At 47.0% G+C, this 27,177-nt stretch overlaps 1 protein-coding gene across 1 annotated transcript in view; it reads left to right on the top strand.

Annotated features, from left to right (window-relative positions):
• The window catches only part of HERC2 (HECT and RLD domain containing E3 ubiquitin protein ligase 2), a 220,953-nt gene that overhangs the window by 104,738 nt on the left and 89,038 nt on the right, over positions 1 to 27,177 (top strand). Inside the window, exons 35-47 of the mRNA XM_011942889.1 lie at positions 5,651 to 5,838; positions 6,899 to 7,091; positions 9,181 to 9,363; positions 12,016 to 12,197; positions 13,014 to 13,161; positions 13,236 to 13,432; positions 13,537 to 13,767; positions 14,917 to 15,055; positions 16,329 to 16,472; positions 21,156 to 21,298; positions 24,982 to 25,249; positions 25,350 to 25,486; positions 26,052 to 26,150. Coding sequence (XP_011798279.1) covers positions 5,651 to 5,838; positions 6,899 to 7,091; positions 9,181 to 9,363; positions 12,016 to 12,197; positions 13,014 to 13,161; positions 13,236 to 13,432; positions 13,537 to 13,767; positions 14,917 to 15,055; positions 16,329 to 16,472; positions 21,156 to 21,298; positions 24,982 to 25,249; positions 25,350 to 25,486; positions 26,052 to 26,150 — 2,252 coding nt within the window. The remainder of the gene's footprint in view (positions 1 to 5,650; positions 5,839 to 6,898; positions 7,092 to 9,180; positions 9,364 to 12,015; positions 12,198 to 13,013; positions 13,162 to 13,235; positions 13,433 to 13,536; positions 13,768 to 14,916; positions 15,056 to 16,328; positions 16,473 to 21,155; positions 21,299 to 24,981; positions 25,250 to 25,349; positions 25,487 to 26,051; positions 26,151 to 27,177) is intronic.

Below are 27,177 nucleotides of genomic sequence, written 5' to 3'. Positions count from 1 at the left end.
ATTCTCCTGCCTCAGCCTCCCAAGTAACTGGGACTACAGGTGCGCACCACCACGGCCAGCTAATTTTTTTGTATTCTTGGTGGAGATGGGGTTTTACCATGTTAACCAGGATGGTCTCGATCTCTTGACCTCGTGATCTGCCCACCTCAGCTTCCCAAAGCGCTGTAAGCCACCTCGCCTGGCCTCTCTTTTTCTTAATTTAGCTAAAAGTTTGTCAGTTTTTTTGTTCTTGCCAGAAACTGAACTTTTGGTTTTGTTGATCATTTTTCTATTCTTTATTTCATTTATGGCTGCTCTAATCTCTATTGTTTCCTTCTTTCTGCTTCGTATGTTTTTGTTTTTGTTTTTGTTTTGAGACAGGGTCTTACTTTATCCCTCAGGCTGAAGTACAGTGGCGCAGTCATGGCTTACTGCAGCCTCAACCTCCTGGGCTCAAGTTATCCACCTGCCTCAGCCTCCCAAAGTGCTGGGATTACAGATGTGAGGCACCACACCTGGCTAATTTTTGTATTTTTAGTAGAGATGGGGTTTTGCCATGTTGGCCAGGCTGGTCTTGAACTCCTGACCTCGGGCGATCTGCCCGCTTCGGCCTCCCAAAGTGCTGGGATTACAGGCCTGAGCCACTGCACCCAGCCCCTTTGTCCTTTTTAAATAGGGTTGTTTGTCATCTTTTGTTGTACCAATACATGCGCTATATAAGTGTACCAAACATTTAAAGAAGAATTAACACCAGTCCTCAGACTCTTTAAAAATTTTGTGTATCCTAAACCTTCACAGATCTGTAGACCTTTATCGGATATATAATTTGAGGATATTTTCTCCTGTTCTCTGGATTGTCCTTTGATACAGAAGTTTTTTATTTTGATGAAGTTCAGTTTATCTGTTTTTCTTTTGTCATCTGTGCTTTTGATATCATATTCAAAAAGCCATTTCCAAATACAAGATTGATGAAGATTATCCTCATGTTTTCTTCTGTAAGTTTTATAGTTTTAGCTCTTATATTTAGATCTTTGGTCCATTTTTAGGTAATTTTTTTTACACCGTGTGAGGGAAGAGTCTAACCTTTTTCTTTTGATTATCTGATTGTTTCAATACCACTTGTTGAGGATTGTTCTTCCCTGAAGTTCTCGGTACCCTTGGCAAAAATCAGTTGGCTGTAGGTATTTAGATTTACTTCTGGACTCTGAATTACATGATCACATTCTATATGTCGATAATTATGTGGGTACCACACTGTTTTGAACATCGTAGTTTTGTACTGTTTTAGCATTGAGAAGTGTGTTTTCTTTCTCAAGATTATTTTGGCTTCTTTGGGTCCCTTGCATTTTCATATGAACATCAAGGCTGGCTTTTCCATATCTGCAAAAAAGACCATTGGGATTTTTGCTAGGGATTGAATCTGTAGATTGTTTTGGGGAATAGTGCCATCTTAGCAATGTTAACATCCATTGCCTGAATGTGAAATGTCTTTCCATTTATTTCTGTCCTCTTTAATTTCTTTCAGCAATATTTTATTATTTTACAGTTATCAGGGTAGTAATAGCCTCATAGAGTGAACTAGGTAGTGTTCCCATGTATTCTGTTTTTAGAAGAGTTTGAGGATTGGTGTCAATTTTGCTTTAAATGTTTAGTAGAGTTGACCAGCTAAGCTTTACTTTGTTGAAAGATATTTGATTACCGATTCAATCTCTTCACTGTTTAGGGGTCTTTTCAGGTTTTCTATTTCTTCTGGAGTCAGTTCAGGTGATTTATGTTTCTAGGCTGTTTGATTTGTTGGCACACAGTTGTTCACGTGTTCTTTCACAATCTTTTTTATTCTTATGTTGGTAGTGCTGTCTCCACTTCCATTTCTGATGTTAGTTATTTGCATCTTCTCTCTTTGTTTCCTTTCTTTCTTTTCTTTTTTTGAGATGGAGTCTCGCTCTGTCGCCAGGCTGGAGTGCAGTGGCGCAGCCTCAGCTCACTGCAACCTCCGCCTCCTGGATTCAAGCGATTCTCCTGCCTCAGCCTCCCAAGTAACTGGGACTACAGGTGCGCACCACCACGGCCAGCTAATTTTTTTGTATTCTTGGTGGAGATGGGGTTTTACCATGTTAACCAGGATGGTCTCGATCTCTTGACCTCGTGATCTGCCCACCTCAGCTTCCCAAAGCGCTGTAAGCCACCTCGCCTGGCCTCTCTTTTTCTTAATTTAGCTAAAAGTTTGTCAGTTTTTTTGTTCTTGCCAGAAACTGAACTTTTGGTTTTGTTGATCATTTTTCTATTCTTTATTTCATTTATGGCTGCTCTAATCTCTATTGTTTCCTTCTTTCTGCTTCGTATGTTTTTGTTTTTGTTTTTGTTTTGAGACAGGGTCTTACTTTATCCCTCAGGCTGAAGTACAGTGGCGCAGTCATGGCTTACTGCAGCCTCAACCTCCTGGGCTCAAGTTATCCACCTGCCTCAGCCTCCCAAAGTGCTGGGATTACAGATGTGAGGCACCACACCTGGCCCAACTTTGGTTTTTATTGTGTTCTTATTTTTTTAGTTCTTCCAGATGCAGAGTTAAGTTATTGATTTGAGATCGTCTTTTGTAAATGCAGACTTTTATAGTATAATTGCCCCACTTAGCCCTGCTTTTAGTGCAGCACAGAAGTTTTGGTATGTTGTGTTTTCATTCATCTCATAGTGTTTTCTAATTTCCCTTGTGATTTCTTCTTTGACCCACTGATTGTTTACTGTGTGTTGTTTAATTTTCATATACTTGTGAATTTTCCACTTTTCCTTTTGTTATTAATTTCTCATAATTCCATTTGGAGAAGGTAATTTGTATGATTTTAGTCTGTTTAAATTTGAGACTTTGTGGCCTGACATATGGTCTGGTCAGTCTAGGAGACTGTTCTGTGGTATACTTGAGAAGAATGTGTATTCTACTCTTTTTGGTGAAATGTTCTGTATATGTCTGTTAGATCTGATTGGTTTATGGTGGTGGTCTTTGGCTAAAATCTGAGATGCTGCAGAGCCAGTTGTCAAAGTCAAAGCGAAAAAGCAAGGTTTTCCCAGGCTCTTTTTATCACATCAGTCTTAGAGTTCACATTAATCCATTCAAAAATATATATCAGGCCAGGCTGTAATCCTAGCACTTGGGGAGACTGAGGCAGGTGGATTGCTTGAGCTCAGGAGTTTGAGAGCAACTTGGGCAATGTGGCGAAACCCTGTCTCTACAAAAAAATGTGAAAATTAGCTGGGCATAGTGGTGTGTGCTTGTGGTCCCAGCTGCCTGGGAGGCTGAGGTGGGAGGATTGCTTGAGCCAGGGAGGCAGAGGTTGCAGTCAGCGGAGATCAAGCCACTGCACCCCAGCCTGGGTGACAGAGTGAAATCCTGTCTTGGGGGTGGGGGGAATCGCTCTATTGATCTGTCTGTCTCTGTCTGTCTCTCTCTCTCTCTATATATATATTTTTAATTTATATATTTATATGTTGTATTATGTCAAATATATATTTTAATATGTGAATTATAGCTAGCTGAAAAGAATAATCTAGTAAGAGTTATATCTGATTTCTTAAGGCCTCATTAGCAATCAAAAGTTGCATTTAAAAATTACAAAAGCGTATCTGCATCGAGAAATTGCCTTTTTATGTTGTCTACTTTTTTCCCCAGAGGCTCCAATTAGTAAAAATGACAGCACAAATCATTAAGTATGGGGACTCATTCTGTTGATAGTATTCATCTGTTTAAATTTCATCTGGCCCACTGGCTGCAAAAAGCAAGGAAGTTGTATCTTATGAATATCTGTTTATATTTGCAACTTGCCCTGATCAGGGTATCTCTCTTGTCATTTAAGAAATTATAGGCCAAGCGCGGTGGCTCATGCTTGTAATCCCAGCACTTTGGGAGGCCGAGGCAGGCGGATCACGAGGTCAGGAGATCAAAACCATCCTGGCTAACACGGTGAAACCTTGTCTCTACTAAAAATACAAAAAATTAGCCAGGCGTGGTGGTGGGCGCCTGTGGTCCCAGCTACTCGGGAGGCTGAGGCAGGAGAATGGCGTGAACCCGGGAGGCGGAGCTTGCAGTGAGCCGAGATCGCACGACTGCACTCCAGTCTGGGTGACAGAGTGAGATTCTGTCTCAAAAAAAAAAAAAAAACCAGAAATTATAAGCATATAATATTTTATACTAACTTAATGTATACATCCACATGTAACAGCCACAAAACATAAAGCTATGTAAAATAAAAATTTCCCCCAGTTTTGGTTGCAAATTTCTTCAAGCCGCTAGCAGTCTTTACAGAGTTAACAGTATAACTGTGCAGGGGATCCTGGGAGATCCACCTGTAATGCAACTCCTGTCCCTTCCTTGGGACCCATTCTTGGGGCCCCCAAAGTAGCAGCTAGGCTAAAGGAAAGGCCGTTTCCCCTGCTAGTTCATGTAAAGTTTTGCTCTAGTCCTGGGAATTGAATATCCTTTTTTACTCTCACAGGAGAGAGAAACACAAACTTTTTACATTTTTTGGTCAACCCAAGCCCACCTTTGGGACTGTTTGGATCTTTTTCCCTCCTACCCGGAGGAGAAAACTAAAACCAAGGGAGTTACCAGGACCACACTCCTACCCCCTCTTTAGCAAGTGGGAAAAGGGGGATTAAAAATCTAGCGTACTTTCCTAGGGTTAGATCTCCCATTTTCAAATCCATTGGTAAGGTTTTCTTCTTTCAGGTGACAGCAGATCAGCTTCTGTTTCATGCTGTGGATGACTCTGTGGCCATCCAGGGCACCAGTTGTCAGGGGTCTCCAAGACCACCCCCAGGTTTGATGGTTGGCCAGCAGGACTCACAAGACTCAGCATGTAGTTGTACTCAGGGCTCAGTTTATTACAGTGAAGGGACACAGAGCAAAATCATGAAGAGGGACATGGGTAAAGTCCAGAGGAAAGCAGGTACAAGCTTCCACAGGAGCCACACAGGATGAGCTTAACTGCCCTGGCACCGAGCTATGTCAAGTGCTGTCTGCCGGGAAACTGGGTAGAGATTCCAGGCCCAGGGTTTCCATCAAGGCTGATCACATGGGCACCCCCTGCCTGGCGCGTGCCAAGTTCCATACCAAGGAAAGCAGGTTTCAGCACAGCACAGGCCATGTTGTCTGTACAGACAGTTGAGGCACAGCAAACCACACCTACCACCTAGGGAATGGGGGAGCCCTCCTGAAATCCAGACTCCAGTCGAGGGCTAGCCTGCAGCAATCCTGTCTGATGTATCTCTGGCTAGCTGTTAGCTGTCTTCTGCACAGAATCGTGATTAAAGTTTGTTAGCTTCCCACTGTTAGATATTTAAGTAATTATGTTTGTTTTTCTATTAATAAAAAAATGTGATGAGTATCTTTCTAACTCAGTTATTTTGCTTTTTTCCGGAGAGTAATTCCTAGAAGTAGAGAAAGTAGCTTTACTGAGCATTTTAATATCTTTTGTATCTTCTTGGCATATTTATGTATTTTGTCCTTCCATTTATCTTCGTTTTATCCTATATCAGTAAAATATTCACAGTATTAATTGATAAAACCTATAGTATGGATTTTTCAAAATTATGATCATTAGTACTTTTGAAATGTTTTGTGTGTATTAAGGGGACCCTGTAGCTACTTGTTGGCTCAGTGCTGTTTTTGACGCTCTGTCAGGCCCCAGTTGTGACAATGTTGAGGAAGATATGAATGCTTCTGCTCAAGGTGCTTCTGCCACAGTTTTGGAAGAAACAAGGAAGGAAACGGCTCCTGTGCAGCTCCCTGTTTCAGGGCCAGAGCTGGCTGCCATGATGAAGATTGGAACGAGGGTCATGAGAGGTGTGGACTGGAAATGGGGCGATCAGGTACTCAGCGATTTGATGTGAACACATTAGCCACACGTTATTATCTTCTGCATAGTTCGTTCTGTATGATATTGGTGGGTGGAAGTTGGAATAACCCGGAACATGTGCGGTTGTTAGATGACACAGTTGCTGATTCCCGAGCAGCTGAAGAGAGTGAACACAAGTAGGGAATCATAAGTAGGGCATCTGAGCAGAACCAAGTCCAGAAAGAGAGGCAGCTCTTTTCAGGAAACTCACTGGCTTGAGGCTCGGTTTGATGGGTCGCTGGAACCAGAGTGAGAGTGAGCAAGAGAGTAAATCTCATTCTGAAAGTTGGTGTAGTGAAGGCTCTGAGGCAGGAAGCCCAGATGCTGACCCTGTGAGCTGATGGCCATGTGCTGCCAAGTGCCCCGAGCCCAGTAGTTAGGGATATACTTCATGGGCCTGTGGCCACGTCTCCATTTTCCCTCATAGCGGGTCTCTTCTAAATCTGCCAGTACCCCCGGGTGGAAGTCACTTACCACAGCCCTAGCTAAGTTAGGACAGTGTTCACCTTCCCATGGTCTGTCTAGCTTTTCTCAGCCACGCTGGTAAGCCCGGGCTTTGTCACAGTCATCTTAGGAATAGCAGTGTCTGGAGACAGCAGCATCCATCCTAGAAGGTTTTCTCCCGCAGAAGTGAGACAGAGCTTCCACTCTGGGGCCCGGGGGAAACTGAAGAAAAGGGAATGTGGAGGTGCCGGTGCTTGTTTCCGGTTTCTGCTCTTGCAAGACCCGTGAGGGATTGAGGGGTCAGGACTTGCCGTAAAGCCCTGTGTCTACATTGACCCAGAGAGGATCCTAATTGAGATGAGATTTCCCCAAATTCCTTGGCAAAGCAGCATGAGCACATTGTTTTATGCCATTTAATTTAAAATGATGCAAGCACACTTTTTTTAGGAGAGGTGAAATCTGTGTATGGGGACGGTCCCTGACAGACAGGGTGGCACATGGAGACATCTGTGTGGCAGGTCTGGCGGAGCCATGGAAGGACCAGGGCAGGGCACACGCCCTCCTAACTGATCTCTACTTTGGTTTCTCAGGATGGGCCTCCTCCAGGCCTAGGCCGAGTGATTGGTGAGCTGGGAGAGGACGGGTGGATAAGAGTCCAGTGGGACACGGGCAGCACCAACTCCTACAGGATGGGGAAAGAAGGAAAATATGACCTCAAGCTGGCAGAGCTGCCGGCCGCTGCACAGCCCTCAGCAGAGGACTCGGACACAGAGGACGATTCTGGTGGGTGACTCAGGAAGGCGTTTAGTCCAAGGCAGCCCATAAACTGTCCAGGTGCTGGCTGCCACCACTGTCATCTGGGCATTAGAATGGGATGTCAGGATGCACCTGCAGTTGGTACTCTGTCCTCGGAGCCTGCAGTTTAAATAAGCTCCTGGGCACCTCCTATGCAGGCGCGTGGAGTGGCTGTGGAATCCGGCGATCTGGCTGGAACTGACTTTCTGCATTTTCCTCTCTCGTGTGCACGTGCCCCTCTTTGAGAATGTGGTGGCCAGGCCGGGGCAGCTGCGCCACCAGCGAGTCTCATGTGGTTGTTGCTGAGCCTGTGTCTGAGGGAGTGAGCCGAGGCCTGGTGGCATTGCCCTGCGATCTCGGTCAATCGCCTCCTCCTCCAGTGAGGGCTCCCGCCCAAGCACACTCCACATGCCCCCTGCCTTTACCTTTCCTCTGCGGTCCTTGACTCTGAACTCTTCCTGTAACGTGGAGTTAGTCAGCACTTTATCGCTTTTAGGGAAGCAGAAGTGAGAATTCAGGGGTGGACCAAGAATGCTAGATCCTGTCCAAGGAGATCCAGGTTGTGGGAGGAGGTTTCGTGACATTTCTTACCTGTTCCTAAAAGACATGTGAAGCTGGCTGGGTGCGGTGGCTCAAGCCTGTAATCCCAGCACTTTGGGAGGCCGAGACGGGCGGATCATGAGGTCAGGAGATCGAGACCATCCTGGCGAACACGGTGAAACCCCGTCTCTACTAAAAAAATACAAAAAACTAGCCGGGCGAGGTGGCGGGCACCTGTAGTCCCAGCTACTCGGGAGGCTGAGGCAGGAGAATGGCGTAAACCTGGGAGGCGGAGCTTGCAGTGAGCTGAGATCCAGCCGCTGCACTCCAGCCCGGGCGACAGAGCAAGACTCAGTCTCCAAAAAAAAAAAAAAAAAAAGACATGTGAAGCTTCACATGGCTGGGCTTGGTAAGACCAATCAAGAGGCTGGGGCTGCCTCCCAGTACCATGGTGCCCACCATGGGTGCAGTGTTGTCAGGCTCAGAAACGGCCGTGACAGTGAGCACGAGACCATAGAAGGTGCACTCAGTAGAGAGCAGGTGGTGTGGGGGCTGGAAGAGGCTGTGCCACAGCGGACCATCTGGGCTTGGAGCACACAGCTCACATCCTGATGCCACCACCTTTGGCACGTCACTTCTGGGGCCTGGGTCCCTCAGGTGTGAACAGAAGTGTTGCCTGCTGCGTAGGCCTGTTAGGAGTGATGGACGTGGCACCTGGACCCCTGTCCCTGAGGGTGGTTGTGGTGCTGGCCTCCAGCGTCCAGCCTATAGCATACTGCCTCACACCAGGCACTGCTTCCTCTCAGCCCACCTCGCCTGCGGGAAGCAGGTCTGGCTCCCTGCCTGTGGCCTTTCCCCATAGGGACGTCAGAGCCTGGGCAGGGGTGGCCCCGTGACAGAGGGTGGCCTCATTTGCCACACATCTCCGCATCCCAAAGCCAGCCAAACTGGATGCATGAGCATCTGGTCGCCCCACTCCACAGATGCCGGCGCTTTGTCCTCGTCCAGGACGCAGCCTGCTCATCAGAAACTAGCGCTTGACATTTGATAAGTTGTCGTTCTAAAGAAGTGAAACCTTGGAATCATTTATTGCTTCTGAGTTATATGCTAATGTTGTTTCGAGAATTATTATTTAAAAGATTCTTGAGGAAGATGGGAACAGAAATATTAGGGTGCACGGTTAGTGCATCCTGAGTTCCATCTTTTCTTGTAAGGATGTTTCCCTTTCCAAAGCAGAAAAGATGACAGTTCAGGAGGTCGAGGTGGGAGGACTGCTTGACGCAGGGAGGAGGTGAAAGCTGCAGTGAGCTATGATCGTGCCATTGCACTCCAGCTTGGGTGACAGAGAGACCCTGTCTCAAAGAAAAAAAGAACACAAAAATCTCTGTACTTTTAATTTTGCGTGAACCTAAAACTGCACTGAAATTCAAGTCTTCAAGAAAACAAGAATGTAATATTAAAGCTGTTAAATTATGTGCAAGACTATCTTCCACTTTTACTTGAGAATATAATTTGTTATTTTGATTTTTTTTTTTAGAAGCGGAACAAACTGAAAGGAACATTCATCCCACTGCAATGATGTTTACCAGCACTATTAACTTACTGCAGACTCTTTGTCTGTCTGCCGGAGTTCATGCTGAGATCATGCAAAGCGAAGCCACCAAGACTTTGTGCGGACTGCTGCGAATGTTAGTGGAAAGCGGAACGACGGACAAGACATGTATGGAATGAGAGATTGAGGGCCCAGGGAGTCAGCGCTGGGGGCCGCACGCTTGTCGTGTCTGGGTGTCAATGTGGGTGGGTGTGAATGTGTGTGGATTTGTTTCCTGTGGCTGCTGTAATAAAGTACTACAGACTTGGGGGCTTACACAGCAGTAGTTCTCACGGTTCTGGAGGCCAGAAGGCTGAGATCAAGGGTGGTTCCTTCTGGGGCTGTGAGGGAGAAGCTACTTCAGGGCTCTGCCCCAGCTTCTGGAGTTTGCTGGTCTCTTCAGCGTTCTTTGGCTTGTAGAGGCGTCACCCCCATCTCTGCCGTCATCTTCACATGGCATTCTCCCTGTGTGTGAGTCGCCTCCAAATCTCCTCTTTTCATAAGGACATCATTCAATCACATCAAACTAATTACATCTGCAGTGACCCTATTTCCAAACAAGGTCACCTGCCGAGGTACTGTAGGGGTTTGGACTTCAACATACGAATTTTGCAATTCTGAGTTCAACCCACAACACTGGTTTCAAACAACAAGTTTGTTCTCTCAGAGTTCTGGAGTCCAGAGGTGCCAAATCCAGGTGCGGGTAGGGCCATGCTCCTTCCACAGGCTCTAAAGGAAGGCCCTTCCTTACCTTGTCCAGCTTCTGCGAGCTCCAAGCTTCCTTGCTGTGGGGACGCATTGTGCCAGTGTCTGCCTGCGTCTTCACACGGCCCCGCCCGTGTGTTCTGCATGTCCTTTTCTGCCTCTGAAAGGACTCTTTCATTGAGTTTGACTCTAATCCAACATGATGTCACGTAAATTCTTACCTCAATGAGGTCTACAGAGACCTCATTAAATAAGATCATATTCTGAGGTTCTGAGTGTATGTGAAGTTGGGGGACAGGCAGAGTTTAATCCATCAAGTGTCTGTGTGTGTGGAGTGTAAGTATGAGAGATGTGAACTGAGGGAGTGGGGTGAGTGTGCAGGTGACTGACGGTGAGCCCCTGTGAGTGTGGGTGAGGATGTAGGTGTGCTCCAGTGTGTGGGAGGTTGTGTGAGAGCATGCGTGTATTAGTGGTGTGCCGGAGTGTCCGCACATATTGATGAGAGTGAGTGTGTTAGCGGTTGATGGGCAAGTGGCTGAGCATTTGTGTTGCAAGTGTGACGCTGTGTTTGTAGCGTGTGGTTGTGTGTGTGTATGTTTGCATGCATTTATGTGAGTGGTGTGTGTGTGTCCATGAGAGCATGTGAGTGGGCAGGTGAAATGGGAGTGAGAGCGCCAGTGCATTGAGCCAGTGTGTGTATGAGGGTGAGCACGAAGGAGGCGTGACTGTGAGGGGACTGGGTGTGTGAATGAGATGAAGTGTAAGTCAGTGAGGCTTGGTGAGTGTGAGGAAGTATGAGTGGGTGGCAGGCACAAGTGTAAGTGTGCGATTGAGGGCGAGCATTTGTGTAAATGTGAATGCCTTGTGTCAGTGTGAGCACGAGTGACGTGTTATTGGGAGTGTGTGTGCATGGATGTGAGCATTTTGCTTGTGTCAGTGAGTGGGAGGTTGTAACAGTGTAGGTGTGAGTGTCAAGTGAGCAAGTGTGTGGGTACAGGTGTGAGTGGGTGAGTAATCGGTTGTGACTAGTGTTTAGGAGCGTGAGTGCATCTGAGTTTATGCATTGGGAGGGGTAAGTGTATGTGAGAGTGCATAGGAGTGTGTGTCAGCTTGCATCTTAGGTTGTGTGTGCATATGTGTGACTGGGATTGTGTGTGTGTTAGTGATTGCGACAGTGGTGTGAGTGCACCTGAGAGTGTGAGGGTGGGTGTGTGGGTGCCCATCGGTGTGTCTGAATAACTTCATATGGGTGTGAGTGTGAGGATGCATATGAGGGTGCGAGAGTGAGTGTGTGTGTTTGAGCACATGCGAGTGTGCTGAAGGAAGGCAGGTATCCTCATAGGCTTGGATAGCTGAGGGCAGGTGGGGAGGTGGGAGGCGAGAGCAGATCCTGTGGAGCTGTGGGTGGGGTCCCTCAGGAGGGCCCAGCCTCAAAGCCTCAGCCTCCATTAAGGGAGTAGTGGAGTCCTGGAGCCAGGCGGAGCAGAGGTGGACCCACTTGTGGCAGAATCCAATGGTGTACACCTAGTGAAAACCTTTCCTTTTGTTAATGCAGATGTAGTTAGATTGGAAACTTATGGTGCAGATTAAATATAAGCAAGATTGTGGAGATACTTGAAATGAAAAAAATACAATAGATGCACTCTTGCAAATTACTGCTGTTTGAATTATAGATCATTTTCCTATTGCCTAGAAACAATACATAGCTAAAATTCCCTAACTACTTTTACTACACATACTTAGAAGGTTTTAAAAATGCCTGTAGTCCCAGCTATTCCGGAGGGCGAGGCAGGAGGATCACTAGAGCCCAGGAGTTTTAGATCAACCTGGGCAACGTAGTGAGAGCCCATCTCTAAAAACAAAAAAAGAAAAATTCAGAAATGTTTCTTGAACTAACTTAAAAGTCGTCTTCCACTTCTCACTTTGAATTTGAATTAATTTACAAACTGCAATATATTTGTAAAGGAGCTTACTGTAGAAAATAAAATAACAAGTTGATTAAAAAAATAAGGATTTACATTTAGGAATTTATCTTTAGGGACTTGTTACCAAGCATGTCTGTTTTCCCTCCTGCAGCTTCTCCAAACAGGCTGGTGTGCAGGGAGCAGCACCGGAGCTGGTGCACGCTGGGGTTTGTGCGGAGCATCGCTCTCACGCCGCAGGTGTGCGGCGCCCTCAGCTCCCCGCAGTGGATCACGCTGCTCATGAAGGTCGTGGAAGGGCATGCACCCTTCACTGCCGCCTCGCTGCAGAGGCAGGTAATGTGCTGCCAGGCAAAACCAGTTCCCTGAGAGAGGCATCCATGTACTGAAGTTCCCTGCCCTCAGAGTCAGGGTCCTTTATTCAGTAAGGAGTGGAGAAAGGGTCTAGAAGTGACAGGGTAGATTTTCTGGAGGCAAGGGGCAGAGGTCCTTGATAATTGGTAAGTCACTAACCTTTAGCTTACCTGCTTTTCTCTTCAGTGGTAAATCCTGCAACTACTCGTCTGCTTCACAGAATTTGTAGTGTAATTGTCTTAAGAATTAAACTAAAAATAATTCTTTTTTAATTAAACACATGCATCTGTAATGTTGCTTTTTTCTCAAGTCCCTGACAATCCTAATCACTAATCAACTTGAGTGTAATTACCTGGCTGTAAAATAATGAATCTCAAAATTTTCACATGATTGCTTGCATTATGAGAACAGAAAATAAAGAGAGGCCGGGCACAGTGGCTCATGCCTATAATCCCAGCACTTTGGGAGGCCGAGGCAGGTGGATCACGAGGTCCAGAGTTCGAGATCAGCCTGGTCAACATAGTGAAATCCTGCCTCTACTAAAAATACAAAAAAAAGTGAGCCGGGCTTGGTGGTGGGTGCCTGTAATCTCAGCTACTTAGGAAGCTGAAGCAAGGAGAATTGCTTGAACCTGGGAGGCGTGGGTTGTAGTGAGCTGAGATCGTGCCACTGCATTCCAGCCCAGGTGACAGGGCGAGACTCTGTCTCAAAAAAAAAGGTAAAGAGAAAATAACAATCTGTAGTTTCTTAATCAGATTTTTTTTTAAATGCTTGTCGTTTTAAATTGTCTTTTATCAGATCTTAGCTGTGCATTTATTGCAAGCAGTCCTTCCGTCATGGGACAAGACCGAAAGGGCGAGGGACATGAAGTGCCTTGTGGAGAAGCTGTTTGGCTTCTTGGGGAGCTTGCTCACTACCTGCTCTTCCGACGTGCCCTTACTCAGAGGTGGGTGGCAGCCTCCCTTCCCTGTGCCCTGGTGACGAGCGGCGCGGCAGCTCCTCCCCTTGTTTCCTCCTCAGAGTCCACGCCCCGGCGGCGCAGGGCGCGCCCGCAGGCCTCGCTGACCGCCACGCACAGCAGCACCCTGGCGGAGGAGGTGGTGGCGCTGCTGCGCACGCTGCACTCGCTGACTCAGTGGAACGGGCTCATCAACAAGTACATCAACTCCCAGCTCCGCTCCGTCACCCACAGCTTTGCAGGAAGGCCTTCCGAAGGGGTGGGTTTGTGCGCTCAGAATTAATGTAGTTGAATGGTGAACCCGTAGGGACTGGGCAGCTCCGTGCGTGTCCCTGGTCGAGCTCGCTGTTTGGTCTGCACTAGGCCCAGCTAGAGGACTACTTCCCCGACTCCGAGAACCCTGAAGTGGGGGGCCTCATGGCGGTCCTGGCTGTGATTGGAGGCATCGATGGTCGCCTGCGCCTGGGCGGCCAAGTTGTGCACGATGAGTTTGGAGAAGGCACCGTGACTCGCATCACCCCGAAGGGCAGAATCACCGTGCAGTTCTCCGACATGCGGACGTGTCGCGTGTGCCCACTGAGTCAGCTGAAACCAGTAGGTGAACTTGTGCTCGGTGACTGTACGATAAGGGGATTCAGCTTTACACTAGAACCGGGCACCACCATTAGCACTTGAAAGAACTTGATTCTGGTACCTCAAGTTTGCCTTCCAGGAAGCTATGTGAGCTTGTGCTTCTGTGGTAAGCAGGGCCTGTCTCACAGGGCACCTAAAGCAGTGGTTCGTGTGTGTTTCAGCCTCAGAGACACGGGGGCTTTAGCAACCTAGAAGGTACCGTGCATCTATGAGGTAGTTCTAACTGTTTTAAAATGTGAATTTATGAAGTTCACTTTTTATTGAACAACTCAAGTTTTAAAAAAACTTAAACATGTTTCCTTTTAAAAAAAAAAACCTTTCTTCATGTAGAAAATGCATAGTTGTTTTGAGTGACATGACTTAATATAGCAGCTACTGTCAACTTAACCTGTGAATCAGGGATGCACAGGGAGAAGGAGCCATTTACGTTGTTTTCATGTAGCCCAAGTGCAATCTTACTATATCTTTTTCTTTTTTTTTTTTTTTTGAGATGGAGTCTTGTCTCAGGCTGGAGTGCAATGGCACGATCTTGTCGGCTCTCTGCAACCTTTGCCTCCCAGGTTCAAGCAGTTCTCCTGCCTCAGCCTCCTGAGTAGCTGGGATTATGGTGTGTGCCACCGCGTCTGGCTAATTTTGTATTTTTAGTAGAGACAGGGTGTCACTATGTTGGCCGGGCTGGTCTCAAACTCCTGACCTCAGGTGATCTGCCCGCCTTGGGCTCCGAAAGTGCTGGGATTACAGATGTGAGCCACTGTGCCTGGCCTGACTATATTTTCTATACAGTACTCTTTTTTATTGTTATAGGAATATATACATGTTGTAGAAAACTTGAAGTATATAGAAAATACCTGAGAAGATAGTAACCACCACACTGATGTAATTATTGTTGACAGATTTGTAAAGAAAAATTAATGTAGATTATACTTACTATATGTGTAAGTCTACATCTTGCCTTTAATATCATTTTAAAAAATGATTATTCTCAGCTCTAAAAAGGCTTATGGGTATGTGTGGCATTTCAGGATTAAGCCCATGGTTTTGATGACTTTCAGAACGTTTCATTTGTTAGTCATATTGGCCGCATGCTGACAGCTTCTGTGTCCTCTTCAGCTCCCTGCTGTGGCCTTTAATGTGAACAACCTGCCCTTCACGGAGCCCATGCTGTCTGTCTGGGCTCAGTTGGTGAACCTTGCTGGAAGCAAGTTAGAAAAGCACAAAATAAAGAAATCTACTAAACAGGCCTTTACAGGTCAGTACATGGTGCTGCTTAATGAAATAGCTGCCGTCTTAAATTCGTGTTGTTTGTACAGTGTTCTTTCACGAGTGAGTTCACGGGCCTGCTAAAGTCCTGGGGTTCATGTGGGCTCACCATTTGTTGAGTTGCAGTTGGGAGTGTAACCCTGTGTTCGTGGTAATGAGTGTTTTCGAGTCAGCCTTCGTCACCATGTTCGGAGCCACACTTAAAGAACCCCATGGCTCACACCCTCTTCTCAGTGTCATCCTTTATCCCAGAAGAGAAGTCTGTGTTCACCTCTTCTCTCCTCCCCTCCATCCCAGGGCCCTGTGGCCCCGTCACCCTGTTGGACCATGGCTCATGGCCTGTTCCCTGCCAGATCCAGGGGCCTCTGTCCTGGAAGCCACCTGGCTTGCTTGTGGCATTCAGAGTGGCTGAGACTGTAGCCTTGCTTGGCTCTGCCTTCCTTTGGGTCTAGAATGCAGCTCTCCTGAGTTTCTTTCTGTGTTCCTAGGGAGCTCTTCTCTCTGCTCGTTCTTTATATCCTGGAAGTTCTCGTGGCTTCACCCATAACTGTGGCGTATTCTGCCCACCCTTCTTGAGTTTCTCCCCTCTTGCTCCCACAGACCTATGATTGCTGCTTTAGCATTTATGATGTAAGCACTTTCAACTCTGGATCTCCCATTCACATCTCTGCTTGGAGGTGCAGTGCATGTAAATCACGGCATGTCCGAAATTCAGCTGACCTTCTCTAGTAGCTGCCATTTGCCATCGTGCTGAATAAACCTGTCTGCCAGTTAGTCGGGCCAGTGCCCGAGCGGCGCCTGCGGCCCTCCTTCCTTCCCACCTCATGCTCTCTATGCTGCTTCTGTGGCGTCTGCTATCAGATAAGCCTTGGGCATTGCTGCGATCTTCATCAGTTAAAGAGCTAGTAGAGCCGACAGATTCTCTCAGAGGAGTCTTAGAAGAAGAGTGAAAGCAGCTGAAACTTCAGCAACTTGGGGAACATTTGCTCATATTAATAGTAGCTAACACGGTGCTGTGTATAACCATTGAATCCTGTGTCCCATCAAGTTAGGTGCCTGGAGAGCAGGGAAGGAAGACCCAAGAGGCAGAAGGTGCTTACCCAGAAGCGCCAAGTGTAACACTGGGAAAGGCGAGCCCGTCGTCACAGACAGTGTGTGGTGGGTGGATTCCTGAAGGGCAGAATGTTACCGCCACGTGGCGGAGGTTTGCTGAGGGAGTCTGAGCAGGGCACGCCCTTCTCACTGAGTCTCTCCTTCCACAGGACAAGTGGACCTGGACCTGCTGCGGTGCCAGCAGTTGAAGCTATACATCCTGAAAGCAGGTCGGGCGCTGCTCTCCCACCAGGATAAACTGCGGCAGATCCTGTCTCAGCCAGCTGTTCAGGAGACTGGAACTGTTCACGCAGGTATCTTTTTAAAAAGTTCTTAAAGCTTTGTAAGAAAGGCAGTAGAAAGTAGACAAAGGATGTGAACAATCAGTTTATAAAAATGGACATAGATGGCTTATAAATATACAAGAAAGACACGTGGCCTGCCTAGCAACCACCAACTGTGGATAAAATTGTCATCGTCATCTTATAAGACAGGACAGAGGGCATCTGGTGGGTGGGGAGGGAAAAAGGTGTTTTCATGCCTTCCCATTTAAAGTGTGGTGCATGGGTCAGCAAAATTGATGGCACACGGGTATGCGTTAGAAATGCAGACTCCCAGGCTGCACCCCAGACCAAAGAAATAAAACCTGTATTGTAACAAGAAGAACCTACGCTGGTTCTTCAGATGCACGTGAAGCAGCACTCCATGAACACGCTGCTGCTGGGAATTTCAGTTGGTGTAGCCATCTGATGAGCGTCTGAAGAAATGAGACGGACTTTGAAATTCATAGACATAGGTATGTGTTTATGTACTTTGACCCAGCAAGTCATTCTGTGGGACTTTATCACACGAAGAGGCATGTAAAGATAATATGTTCACCAGCCGGGCATGGTGGCTCATGACTAATCCCAGCACTTTGGGAAGCCGAGGTGGGTGGATCACGAGGTCAGGAGATCAAGACCAGCCTGGCCAAGATGGTGAAACTGCATCTCTATTAAAAATACAAAAAAATTTGCCAGTCATGGTGGCGGACACCTGTAGTCCCAGCTACTTGGGAGGCTGAGGCAGGAGAATGGCGTGAACCTGGGAGGTGGAACTTGCAGTGAGCCAAGATCGCACCACTGCACTCCAGCCTGGGGACAGAGCGAGACTCTGTCTCAAAAAAAGAAAAAAAACAAAGCAAAAGTTAGCAGGACATAGTGGTGGCCCATGCCGGTAATCCCAGCTACTTGGGAGGCTGAGGCAGGAGAATCGCTTGAACCCGGGAGGCAGAGGTTGCAGTGTGTGCAGAGTGCAATTGTGCCACTGCACTCCAGCCTGGGCGACAGAGTGAGACCTTGTCTCAAAAAAATAAGTAAATAATGTATTCAGCAATGTCGTTATGGCCTCCTTTTTGGTATTGTTTTTATGTTGATAAACTGTAGACACCAAAACACCCATTCTTATACTGTGTTTCCCTGCAGTGTAATATCTTGGTGCCATTCAAAATGATGGTACATAATAGAGTCTTCCCTCAATATCCATGTGGATAAGTTCTTAGACCCCCAGTTATACCAGAATTCACTAATGCTTAAGGCCCGTCTGCAAAATGGTGTGGTATATGCATATAACCTATGCACATCCTCCCAAATACTTTAAAAATATAAATGATATGTAAGCTGGGTGCAGTGGCTCACACCTGTAATCCCAGCACTTTGGGAGGCCAAGGTGGGTGGATCACGAGGTCAGGAGATCAAGACCATCCTGGCTAACACAGTGAAACTCCATCCCTACTAAAAATAGAAAAAATTAGCTGGGTGTGGCGGCGGGCGCCTGTAGTCCCAGCTACTCGGGAGTCTTGAGGCAGGAGAATGACATGAACCTGGGAGGCGGAGCTTACAGGGAGCCAAGATTGCACCACTGCACTCCAGCCTGGGTGACAGAGTGAGACTCTGTCTCAATAAATAAGTAAATAAATAAATAAATAAAAATGATATATAAATAGTTGTTAACGCTATTTTTTAAAAAAAATTTGTATTTTTAAAAATTGTTTGACTTATTTCTGAATATTTTTGATCTGTGGTTTGTTGAATCTTTGGATGAAGAACCCATGGCTACTGAGGGCTAGCTGTATATGTTTAGTGCCATGGAAACATGAAAATGATAAGTAAACAGAAAAGCACGTTGCTATGTGTATCCATTTATAGATATGCCATAGTTCATCTGTTCAGCAAAATAGTGACACAGTAATCTTTGGTGGAATTTTGGCTGTCTTTATTTTCTTTATATTTCTCTATATTTAGTTTTCTAGAATGAGCTTGTGTCACTTTTAATAGAAAAAAAACAAACATTTTTTGATCACCTACTATTGAAAGACATTATGCTAAGTGTTTTGGGGAGAAGTTCTTTTCTGTGATTATTGCTCTCTGGAGTTTGGATGAGGAGAGGAAGCAAATGCAGATGGCTCTGTCTGTCCGCAGGGCCGGGGCGGTGAGGTGTGAGTGGTTCCACAGGCCTCTGTCGGCAGGGCCGGGGCGATGAGGTGTGAGTGGTTCCACAGGCCTCTGTCTGTCCGCGGGGCCGGGGCGGTGAGGTGTGTGAGTGGTTCCACAGGCCTCTGGAGCCAGTGGCAGATGAGCACTGCACAGGCAGCCTTTGAAGGCTGTGGCGGACACATACAGGCAGACAAGCCTCTGCTGGTGGTGGAGCCAGGAGGAGCAGGAGTAAAAGTGGCGAGTCTCTGGAAGCATGTTGAGCAGCCCTGCTTTGCTTGGAGCCCAGGGTTTGTCGATGAGTGGTGGGCTGAAGCTAGACAGGTGGTTGACATCCTGTTACAGAGTACCTGGGAGACCAGGGTGAAACTTGAGGCCCACTGGAAAGCTGTGGTAGGGGCCACATGGTAAGCATTGACCTTCGGGTGATACACCTGCTAGTAAGGTCTAGGAGTATCTGAAACGGGAGATGACAGAGATGGAGATTTGCTCCTGTGTCAGGTGATGAGGGGGAAGGCATGAAAACGGAAGGAAGGTGCTGGTGGAAGGAGGGTGCCATCCACTGTGATGGTGTAGTCTTGGAGATGACAACTTTGTGGGGAACCAGCAAAAAGTGGAAGATGCCTGCTCTTTCAAGCTTGAGTTGAGGGGAGAATGGTGAGTAGTGCGTTTGAAAAAAATAAGCAAGTCCAGTAGAAGGTGGAGTTTGTGGGTTTGTTTCTTAATCTTAAGAGGAGAGGATGCTGTGAAATTAATTTTAAACCTGCTGAGGGTGAAAGAAAGCGACTGAAAGCATAGAATCAATCAATAGCAGAGGTTGTAGGGAACGTGAAGATTTCCCAGTTGTAGAGACTGCGAGATTGGAGCCCGGGAATTGGATTGGCTGTTCTGTTCTGCGCTCAGCCCAGGGAGCAGTTACCGCAGACCTGAATCAGGATTATCAAGGCTGCTGTGGGCCGAGCAGGGACTCCGGACAGAGCTAGATCGACAAAACTGCTGTGCACCTGTTTTTACATTTCGTGGGAACACAGGCACACCGCTTGTTCACACAGCACCTCTGGCTGCTTTTGCTCTGCAGTGGCGGAGCTGAGTAGTTGGGACAGAAACTGTACAGCCCATCAGCCCGAACTATTTACTCTCTGGCCCTTTAAGAGAAAGATTTCCAGCCCCTGGTCTAGTTAGTCGAAATTGTCACCGAAGAAAACCAGTACGTGCAAGTGCTTTGAGCGCCTGGATGAGAACCTAGATTGTGTGCAGTGGGCTTCAGGGCAGTGAATCTCCCGGGGCTGTGTCAAACACAGTCCTAAAGGCTGCACCTAAAGCTACTCCTAACAGACGAAAAGCCATCTCCCTGAGCACATAACACATTTGGAATTGGGGTCACTTAGTGATCTCAACAGGGCTTAGCTAGAAAAGCTACAGCTAGAAATATGCACGTGGGATGTGTCCGTGTCGGGGTTTGAAGCTGTGAGTGAACATGAAAGTGTGTAGGCCGGGCGCGGTGGCTCACTCCTGCAATCCCAACGCTTTGGGAGGCCGAGGCGGGTGGATACCTGAGGTCAGGAGTTTGAGACCAGCCTGGCCAACATGGTGAAACCCCATCTGTACTAAAAATAGAAAAATTATCCTGGCGTGGTGGCATGTGCCTGTAGTTTCAGCTACCAGGAAGGCTGATGCAGGAGAATTGCTTGAGCCAGGAGGCAGAGGTTGCAGTGAGCCGAGATTGTGCCACTGCGCTCCAGCCTGGGCAACAGAGTGAGACTCCATCTCAAGAAAAAGAGAAAGAATCAGACCAAGTGCAGAAATCTGGAAAGGAGCATTTGTTGGCTCTAAGAGACAGATGCCCTAATGAAGGACAGACAGAGACTAAAAGCAGGCAGTGAAAGTGGTTTAGAGTCTAGTTCTTTTTTTTTTTGAGTTGGAGTTTCCCTCTGTTGCCAGGCTGGAGTGCAGTGGCGTGATCTCGGCTCACTGCAACCTCCAACTCCCTGGTTCAAGCACTTCTCTTGCCTCAGCCTTGCCAGTAGCTGGGATTATAGGCACGCACTACCAGGCCCAGCTAACATTTGTTTTTTTGAGACGGAGTCTCACTTTGTTGGCCAGGCTGGAATGCAGTGGCGTGATCTCAGCTCACTGCAAGCTCCGCCTCCCGGGTTCATGCCATTCTCCTGCCTCAGCCTCCCGAGTAGCTGGGATTACAGGTGCCCGCCACCACGCCTGGCTAATTTTTTGTATGTTTAGTAGAGGCGGGGTTTCACCGAGGTAGCCAGGATGGTCTGGATCTCCTGACCTTGTGATCCACCCGCCTCGGCCTCCCAAAGTGCTGGGATTACAGGTGTGAGCCACTGCGCCCAGCCTAGAGTCTAATTTTTGTTTGATGTCTGAACCTTGAAGATTTTGGTTTTCTATCACATAATGAGGCAGAAGTCATACCTGATGTAACATGCTCAGTGCATCTTCTTTAATAGTAAAGTGGTGTTCGCAGTTGAAAATCGAATCTTACACATATTTTGCTTTTAAATTCAGATGATGGAGCAGTGGCATCACCTGACCTTGGGGACATGTCTCCTGAAGGGCCACAGCCCCCCATGATCCTCTTGCAGCAGCTGCTGGCCTCGGCCACCCAGCCGTCTCCTGTGAAGGCCATATTTGATAAACAGGAACTTGAGGTACAGCCAGACAGCCTTGACAGTTTTTAATCCACAGTACTAAATTGTGAACAATTTTTTTCTAGATGTATACTTTCTTAAGGATCTATTCTGAATTTTAAATGATAGTATGCAAATAATTCTAATGATGCATTAGGTTTTAACCATGTTTGTGCATAGTCTGCAGAACATGATAATACTAAAGACGGAGAGGGTTGAAGTTTAACCTTATTTTGGATTTGTGTAACTCATTAAAAAATATTAACTAGATGCAGCATGGGTTAAATGCTCACATCTTCATGAAGGGATCTTTTTCCAGGAAGTAGAGTTATTCAAAGAGGCTCATCAGGACTCTGGCACCCGCTTGTTTGTTTCATTCACTCAGGAGCCTCTTTGGGTGTGCTCTGGTGCCGCCAGCCTCTCAGCTCTCCCCATGCTGCGGAGCAGGTGAGGGCAGTGGGGAGGCGCACGGTCAGGGCTATAGGCTGTTCCCACAGAAGAGGCCACGTGATTGAGTCTAAGAGGGATGGGAGCTTTCATGGCTGGCAACATAGAGGATTAGAGATGTTCCAAAATCTTTCTTGCTGTGTAATACATTAAAAATCTGGATAACATATCAGAGACAAAAATAAAACTGTCAGTATTCAGTTTGGCAGTCAGAAATTACCCTAACAGAAACCCTCAGCGAGCAGGGCCCTTCTCGAAGCAAGGGTCCAGGTGAGGCAGCCTGTGCCTTGGGCGGGTGGGAGCCCTCCCCCAGTCCTAGAATGAGCTGGAAAGATGGTGGGGGGTGCAAAGGGAGAAAGCAAGAAACGAGTGTGGGCAGGAAGGGAGGAGGTTGGCCGTGAGCTCTTCTGAACTCCAGCTTCTTCTCAGGTCTGGGAACCTCTGAGGTGAAGGTTCCTTTCAAAGGGCCTGGTTGTGTTTCCAGTCTCCCTGGCAGAGATAAAAAGAAGACGCTGAGCAAGTTGAGAGCACGTGGGGTGGTGCACAGCCTGCTGGGAGATGCCGAATGTTGACACCTAGAAGGCCACGTAGAGTTGTCTTTCAGGAATTGCGAAGGACTGTTGTACCAAAAAGAGACCTTCCGCTGTTTTGTCTCCATGGATTCTGATGGAAAGTTGTTCTTATCTCTTCTTTTGTATGAAATGTCTTTTTTCTCTGGTTGCTTTTCGTATTTTCTGTTATCTCTGGTTTTCTGCAGTTTCACTGAGCTGGGCTCATGTATGCCATGGTGGCCCACCCCACCCATCCCACCATCCTCCTTGAAATTTGCTTCAGCTGCTTGCATCTTTGGCTTGATTTTTGTTCCCCTACCAAACTGGGAAACTTTTGACTGTTGTTTTTTCCCCCGTCTTGCTCTTTTTGTTCTTTTCTGGAAATACTCTTATACATCTGTTACACTGTTAGTGAGTTTCCTTTTAGAATTTTAATGGAAAGTCTTTTTTCTCGTTGTTAGTAGCTTGGTTAGTTTGTCTTGACCTGTTTGAAAGGTCAAGATGCTTTGCTTTGTGTTGGGCCTAATCTGTTATGTCCATCCAAGAAATACTTTATTTTATATTTCTCACATCTCTTATTTCCATCTGGCTCTCATTTAATAGTTTTATATCTCTTCTGACAGTTCCCATGTTCATCCCTTAAGTCTATCCTTTTTTTTTTTTAGACGGAGTCTTGCTCTGTCACCAGGCTGGAGTGCAGTGGCGTGATCTCGGCTCACTGCAACCTCTGACTTCTGGGTTCAAGTGATTCTCCTGCCTCAGCCTCCTGAGTAGCTGGGACTGCAGGTGCCCGCCACCACCCCCGGCTAATTTTTGTATATTTAGTAGAGATAGGGTTTCACTATGTTAGCCAGGCTGGTCTTGAACTCCTGACCTCGTGATCCACCCACCTTGGCCTCCCAAAGTGCTGGGATTACAGGTGTGAGCCACCGCGCCCGGCCAAATCTGTCTTTTACTATACATTTTAAAACATATGATAGTTATGTTGAATTTCTTGTTTGCTAATTCTAATGTCTGCCCACCTGTTGGTCTGCTGCTCTTCGCAGTTTTTTTTTTCCTTGATTATAGTCAGTTTTTGGTGGTGGTTCTTCACATATGTGAGAATTTTTATTTCATTCTGGATTCTTTGGACATTACATTGTATTGGCTCTGGGTTCCTCCTCCTCTGGAGAATGGGGAGTTTTCTTCTCATAGGCAGCTCAGTACCTGGCACTCCTTGATCCTGAGGTGGCTTGGTGCTAGGGTTTCTGATAATTTTTTATATGCCCTTAGCCGTGGTTGTGAATCCTTAATTCTCAAGGATTTAGAATCTCTTCTGGGCTTCACTGGAAGCTCTGACATTCTCCTCCCTACCTCTAGTTGGTTGAGCTTGAGCCTCAGGTGCTGTCCTGGCCCTGGGCAGCTGGGGAGCCCCTGCAACCTTCCAGCAGTCGCTTTGTGCCGAGCCCAGGCTCTTCAGAGGTGCTTCGGTTTAGATTCAGCTGTAGATAAGCGGGTAGTTCCTCCCAACATTTTGTGGTTTTCCCTCTGCGGTTTCTTTCTCAGGCAGGCTTTCCCTCGCATTCTGGTTGCTCTGGCAGGCGGGACCCCAGCCCCTGCAGTGCAGGAAGGGGCACTCTCTGTGGTTAAATGTGCATCTTGCCTGCGGGCTTCTCTGGGTCAGGGCTTGTGCTCGTTTTATTTTTGACTGCTTCAACTATTCTCCAGTGCCCTCAAGCAGTTTTAAAGAATATTTTGTCCAGAGTTCATGATTATTATCAGCCAAGGGTTAGTCCAGTGCACCCTAACTCCCCATTATCAGAACCAGAACTCTTGGCTCAATCTGGCTCTGAATTTTAAACTTTTAGGATGAAAACTGTCACTTCCAAGTTACCCAGACTTCACTGCAGAACCCTAGGCTTTGATACTTCTGAGCACTGGGGGACTCCACAGTGTCCTTGGTTTCTTCCTGATTCCTTCCTCACATGCTCAGTTTAACAAAATAGCACGTCAGTGCCATGAGAGCAGCTCGGGAGGGAGGAGGACCAGAGATTGCAGACCGATCAGGGAAGTGCTGTCGGGAGCAGGACCAGAGATTGCAGACCGATCAGGGAAGTGCTGTTTGTGCTGTTGGTGGGGCGTCTCCAGCTGCAGAGACTGGCAGTTTAGATGTTCACGGATTCATTGCAGTGTGTTTCCCAACTAATACTCTTTTATTTCTCTTATTTTGTAATACCTTGTTTAACCTCACGTGGTTATTTAACCCTTGAATAGTTGAGGGTTGGTTTAATGGCACATGAGAGTCCTGTGTCATTTCTGGCCTGTATAAAACACAGGTGCCTGTGGTCACCATCGTGCCCAGTTAAGGCAGGGGGAATGCCTTTCTCCCTGCTCCCACCTCAAGCCCCTGTGACGGCTCGCTTAGGGCTGTAATGAGGTTTTCCTTAATGGACATTGATACTTGGCTAATTTAGTAGGCTCTCTGTCTGCTGAAACAGGAAAGTTATTTTACCACCAAGTATTTTCTCTGCATTGAACTGCGAAACTTGGGTTTGTCATTTTCTAACATGTTTTAGGGAACTCACTGAAAAACGCACATGTGAATGTGGGCTTTCTAGACTTGCATACTGCAGTTCACAATAGAAGGCCATCACCCCCGTGTTCCCAGAGTGTGTAAGCTAGCTGAGGGCACTTCCCAGACCTCCCAGGACCCTCTTGTCTGCCCAGGCTGCTGCACTGGCCGTGTGCCAGTGCTTGGCTGTGGAGTCCACTCACCCTTCGAGCCCAGGATTTGAAGACTGCAGCTCCAGTGAGGCCACCACGCCTGTCGCCGTGCAGCACATCCGCCCGGCCAGAGTGAAGAGGCGCAAGCAGTCTCCCGTTCCTGCCCTGCCCATTGTGGTGCAGCTCATGGAGATGGGATTTCCCCGAAGGAACATCGAGTTTGCGCTGAAGTCGCTCACTGGTGCTTCCGGGAATGCATCCGGCTTGCCTGGTACTTCACTTTCCTGGCCTCTGCTTGCGTGTGTGTGGGTTCCTGCTTCAGGGCTGTTGGCTCACGGTGGCCTGTGGTGGGCTGTGTGTGCTTCTCTTAGGTGTGGAAGCCTTGGTCGGGTGGCTGCTGGACCACTCCGACGCCCAGGTCACGGAGCTCTCGGATGCAGACACGGTGTCCGACGAGTATTCTGATGAGGAGGTGGTGGAGGACATGGATGATGCTGCCTACTCCATGGTCAGTGCCTCCTGTGTGACCGCCTGCACCTGGGCCGCTGTCTGTCTCGCGCTCTCACAATCTTACACCTTGGCTTTCTCTGTCCCTTGAAAGAACTAACTGTATCTACTGTGTGGACTGTTTCATAAAACCGACCTATGGTATTGCCGGGCACAGGACAAAGCTGTGTTTCACTCTTGAAGACGTGATTGGGTTTCTATATCATGATTACTTGTAGCTTTAGAACAGACCCTTGTTCAAACAGCTAATGATCTTCGGTAGCCATTAGAAGATATTTTATTAAAACACCATGTTTTGACACATCAGTTTCTGACCTGAGTAAATTGTTCATAGGATTAGTTTGGAAGTGCCTTGGAAATTTTGTATCCTTGTAGCTTTTGAGATCCATTTCTGCCTACTATGCTACTGCTATTAGTCTTTTTTAAATGAAGATCTTTATAGGGAAAATAAAGGCTTTCATCGTCTACTTTTTAATATTTTAGATTTCACAGACTTACTTCTTTTTGAGTAGGTTTATCGAGTTGTCCTTTTTTTTTTTTTCTTTGAATGTATTTATCTCTTGTAGTCTACTGGTGCTGTTGTGACGGAGAGCCAGACCTACAAAAAACGAGCTGATTTCTTGAGTAATGATGATTATGCTGTATATGTGAGAGAGAATATTCAGGTGAGTAATCGTCTTAAGCTGGAGCCTCGATCCGTTTTTCATTCAGCAGATACTTGAGTATGTCCTATATACCAAACATCAGTGGACAGAGGTCCCTGCCCTCAGGGAACTTGCCTTCTGGAGCTAGAAGACACACCTCACCAGTGAGCTCATGACAGGCTAGAAGGTGCTGTGTACCCTGGAATGAGAAAGAGCAGACCATAGTAAAGGGGTGGGAGTGGGGGCACATTGCAGGGATGGGGGGCTGCAATGAGAAAGTGAGATGGGTGCAAAGCCTGCAGGGTGTGAAGGGTGGCTCAGAAGGACAGGCACCCAGACAGAGGCTGCTGTGGCTGCCCCAGAGTAGTCAGAGGACAGAGGGGCAGATGATGGGCTCGGGGGAAGCCAGAGAGCACAAGTGGCCTGTCCACGGTGGATGTGGCGCAGAGATGGCGGTTTTCTGCTAGCCCCACTTGTGACGCTTCCTACATACCTTTCCTTGTTTTTCTTAATGTAATTCTCATTGCCATCAAACTTTAAAAATCTAATTATGTTTTATATAGTCCTTTATCTACTTTAAATCATTTCTTGTCCTAATTCTCTTGTTTTAGTATATTTTAGAGAAAATCCCCCAAATCATCTCATTTCACCTGTATATATGTCAGTATGTATCCCTAATAAAGAATCTTAACACGATGACATTTCTGTTTATCAACATTACCTAACAACATAAATAATACTTCCTTAATGTCATCTCGTACCTAATGCTTGCTTGTAGTTTTCCAGTTTTCTCAGAAGTGGCTTTAATGGTTAGTTTTTGAACTTGGATACAGCCAAGATTGTATGCCTTATCTGCATTTGGTTGATGGATCTTTGAAGTCTCTTTCAACCTAGAGTGGTTCCCCCTTGTCTTAGCTCAGTCTGCTGTAACACAGCACTGTAGACCTGGCGGTTTCAACAGCAGATACTCATTTTTCATGGTTCTGGACGCTGGAAATCCAAGATCAAGGTGCCAGCTTGGCTGATTTCTGGTGATGGCCCTCTTCCT

Source organism: Colobus angolensis, unplaced genomic scaffold (genome assembly GCF_000951035.1).
Source record: "Colobus angolensis palliatus isolate OR3802 unplaced genomic scaffold, Cang.pa_1.0 Scaffold211, whole genome shotgun sequence".
Lineage (NCBI taxonomy): Eukaryota > Metazoa > Chordata > Mammalia > Primates > Cercopithecidae > Colobus > Colobus angolensis.
The sequence above is the reverse complement of the archived record's forward strand: the minus strand, read 5'-3'. Positions and strand labels throughout refer to the sequence as shown.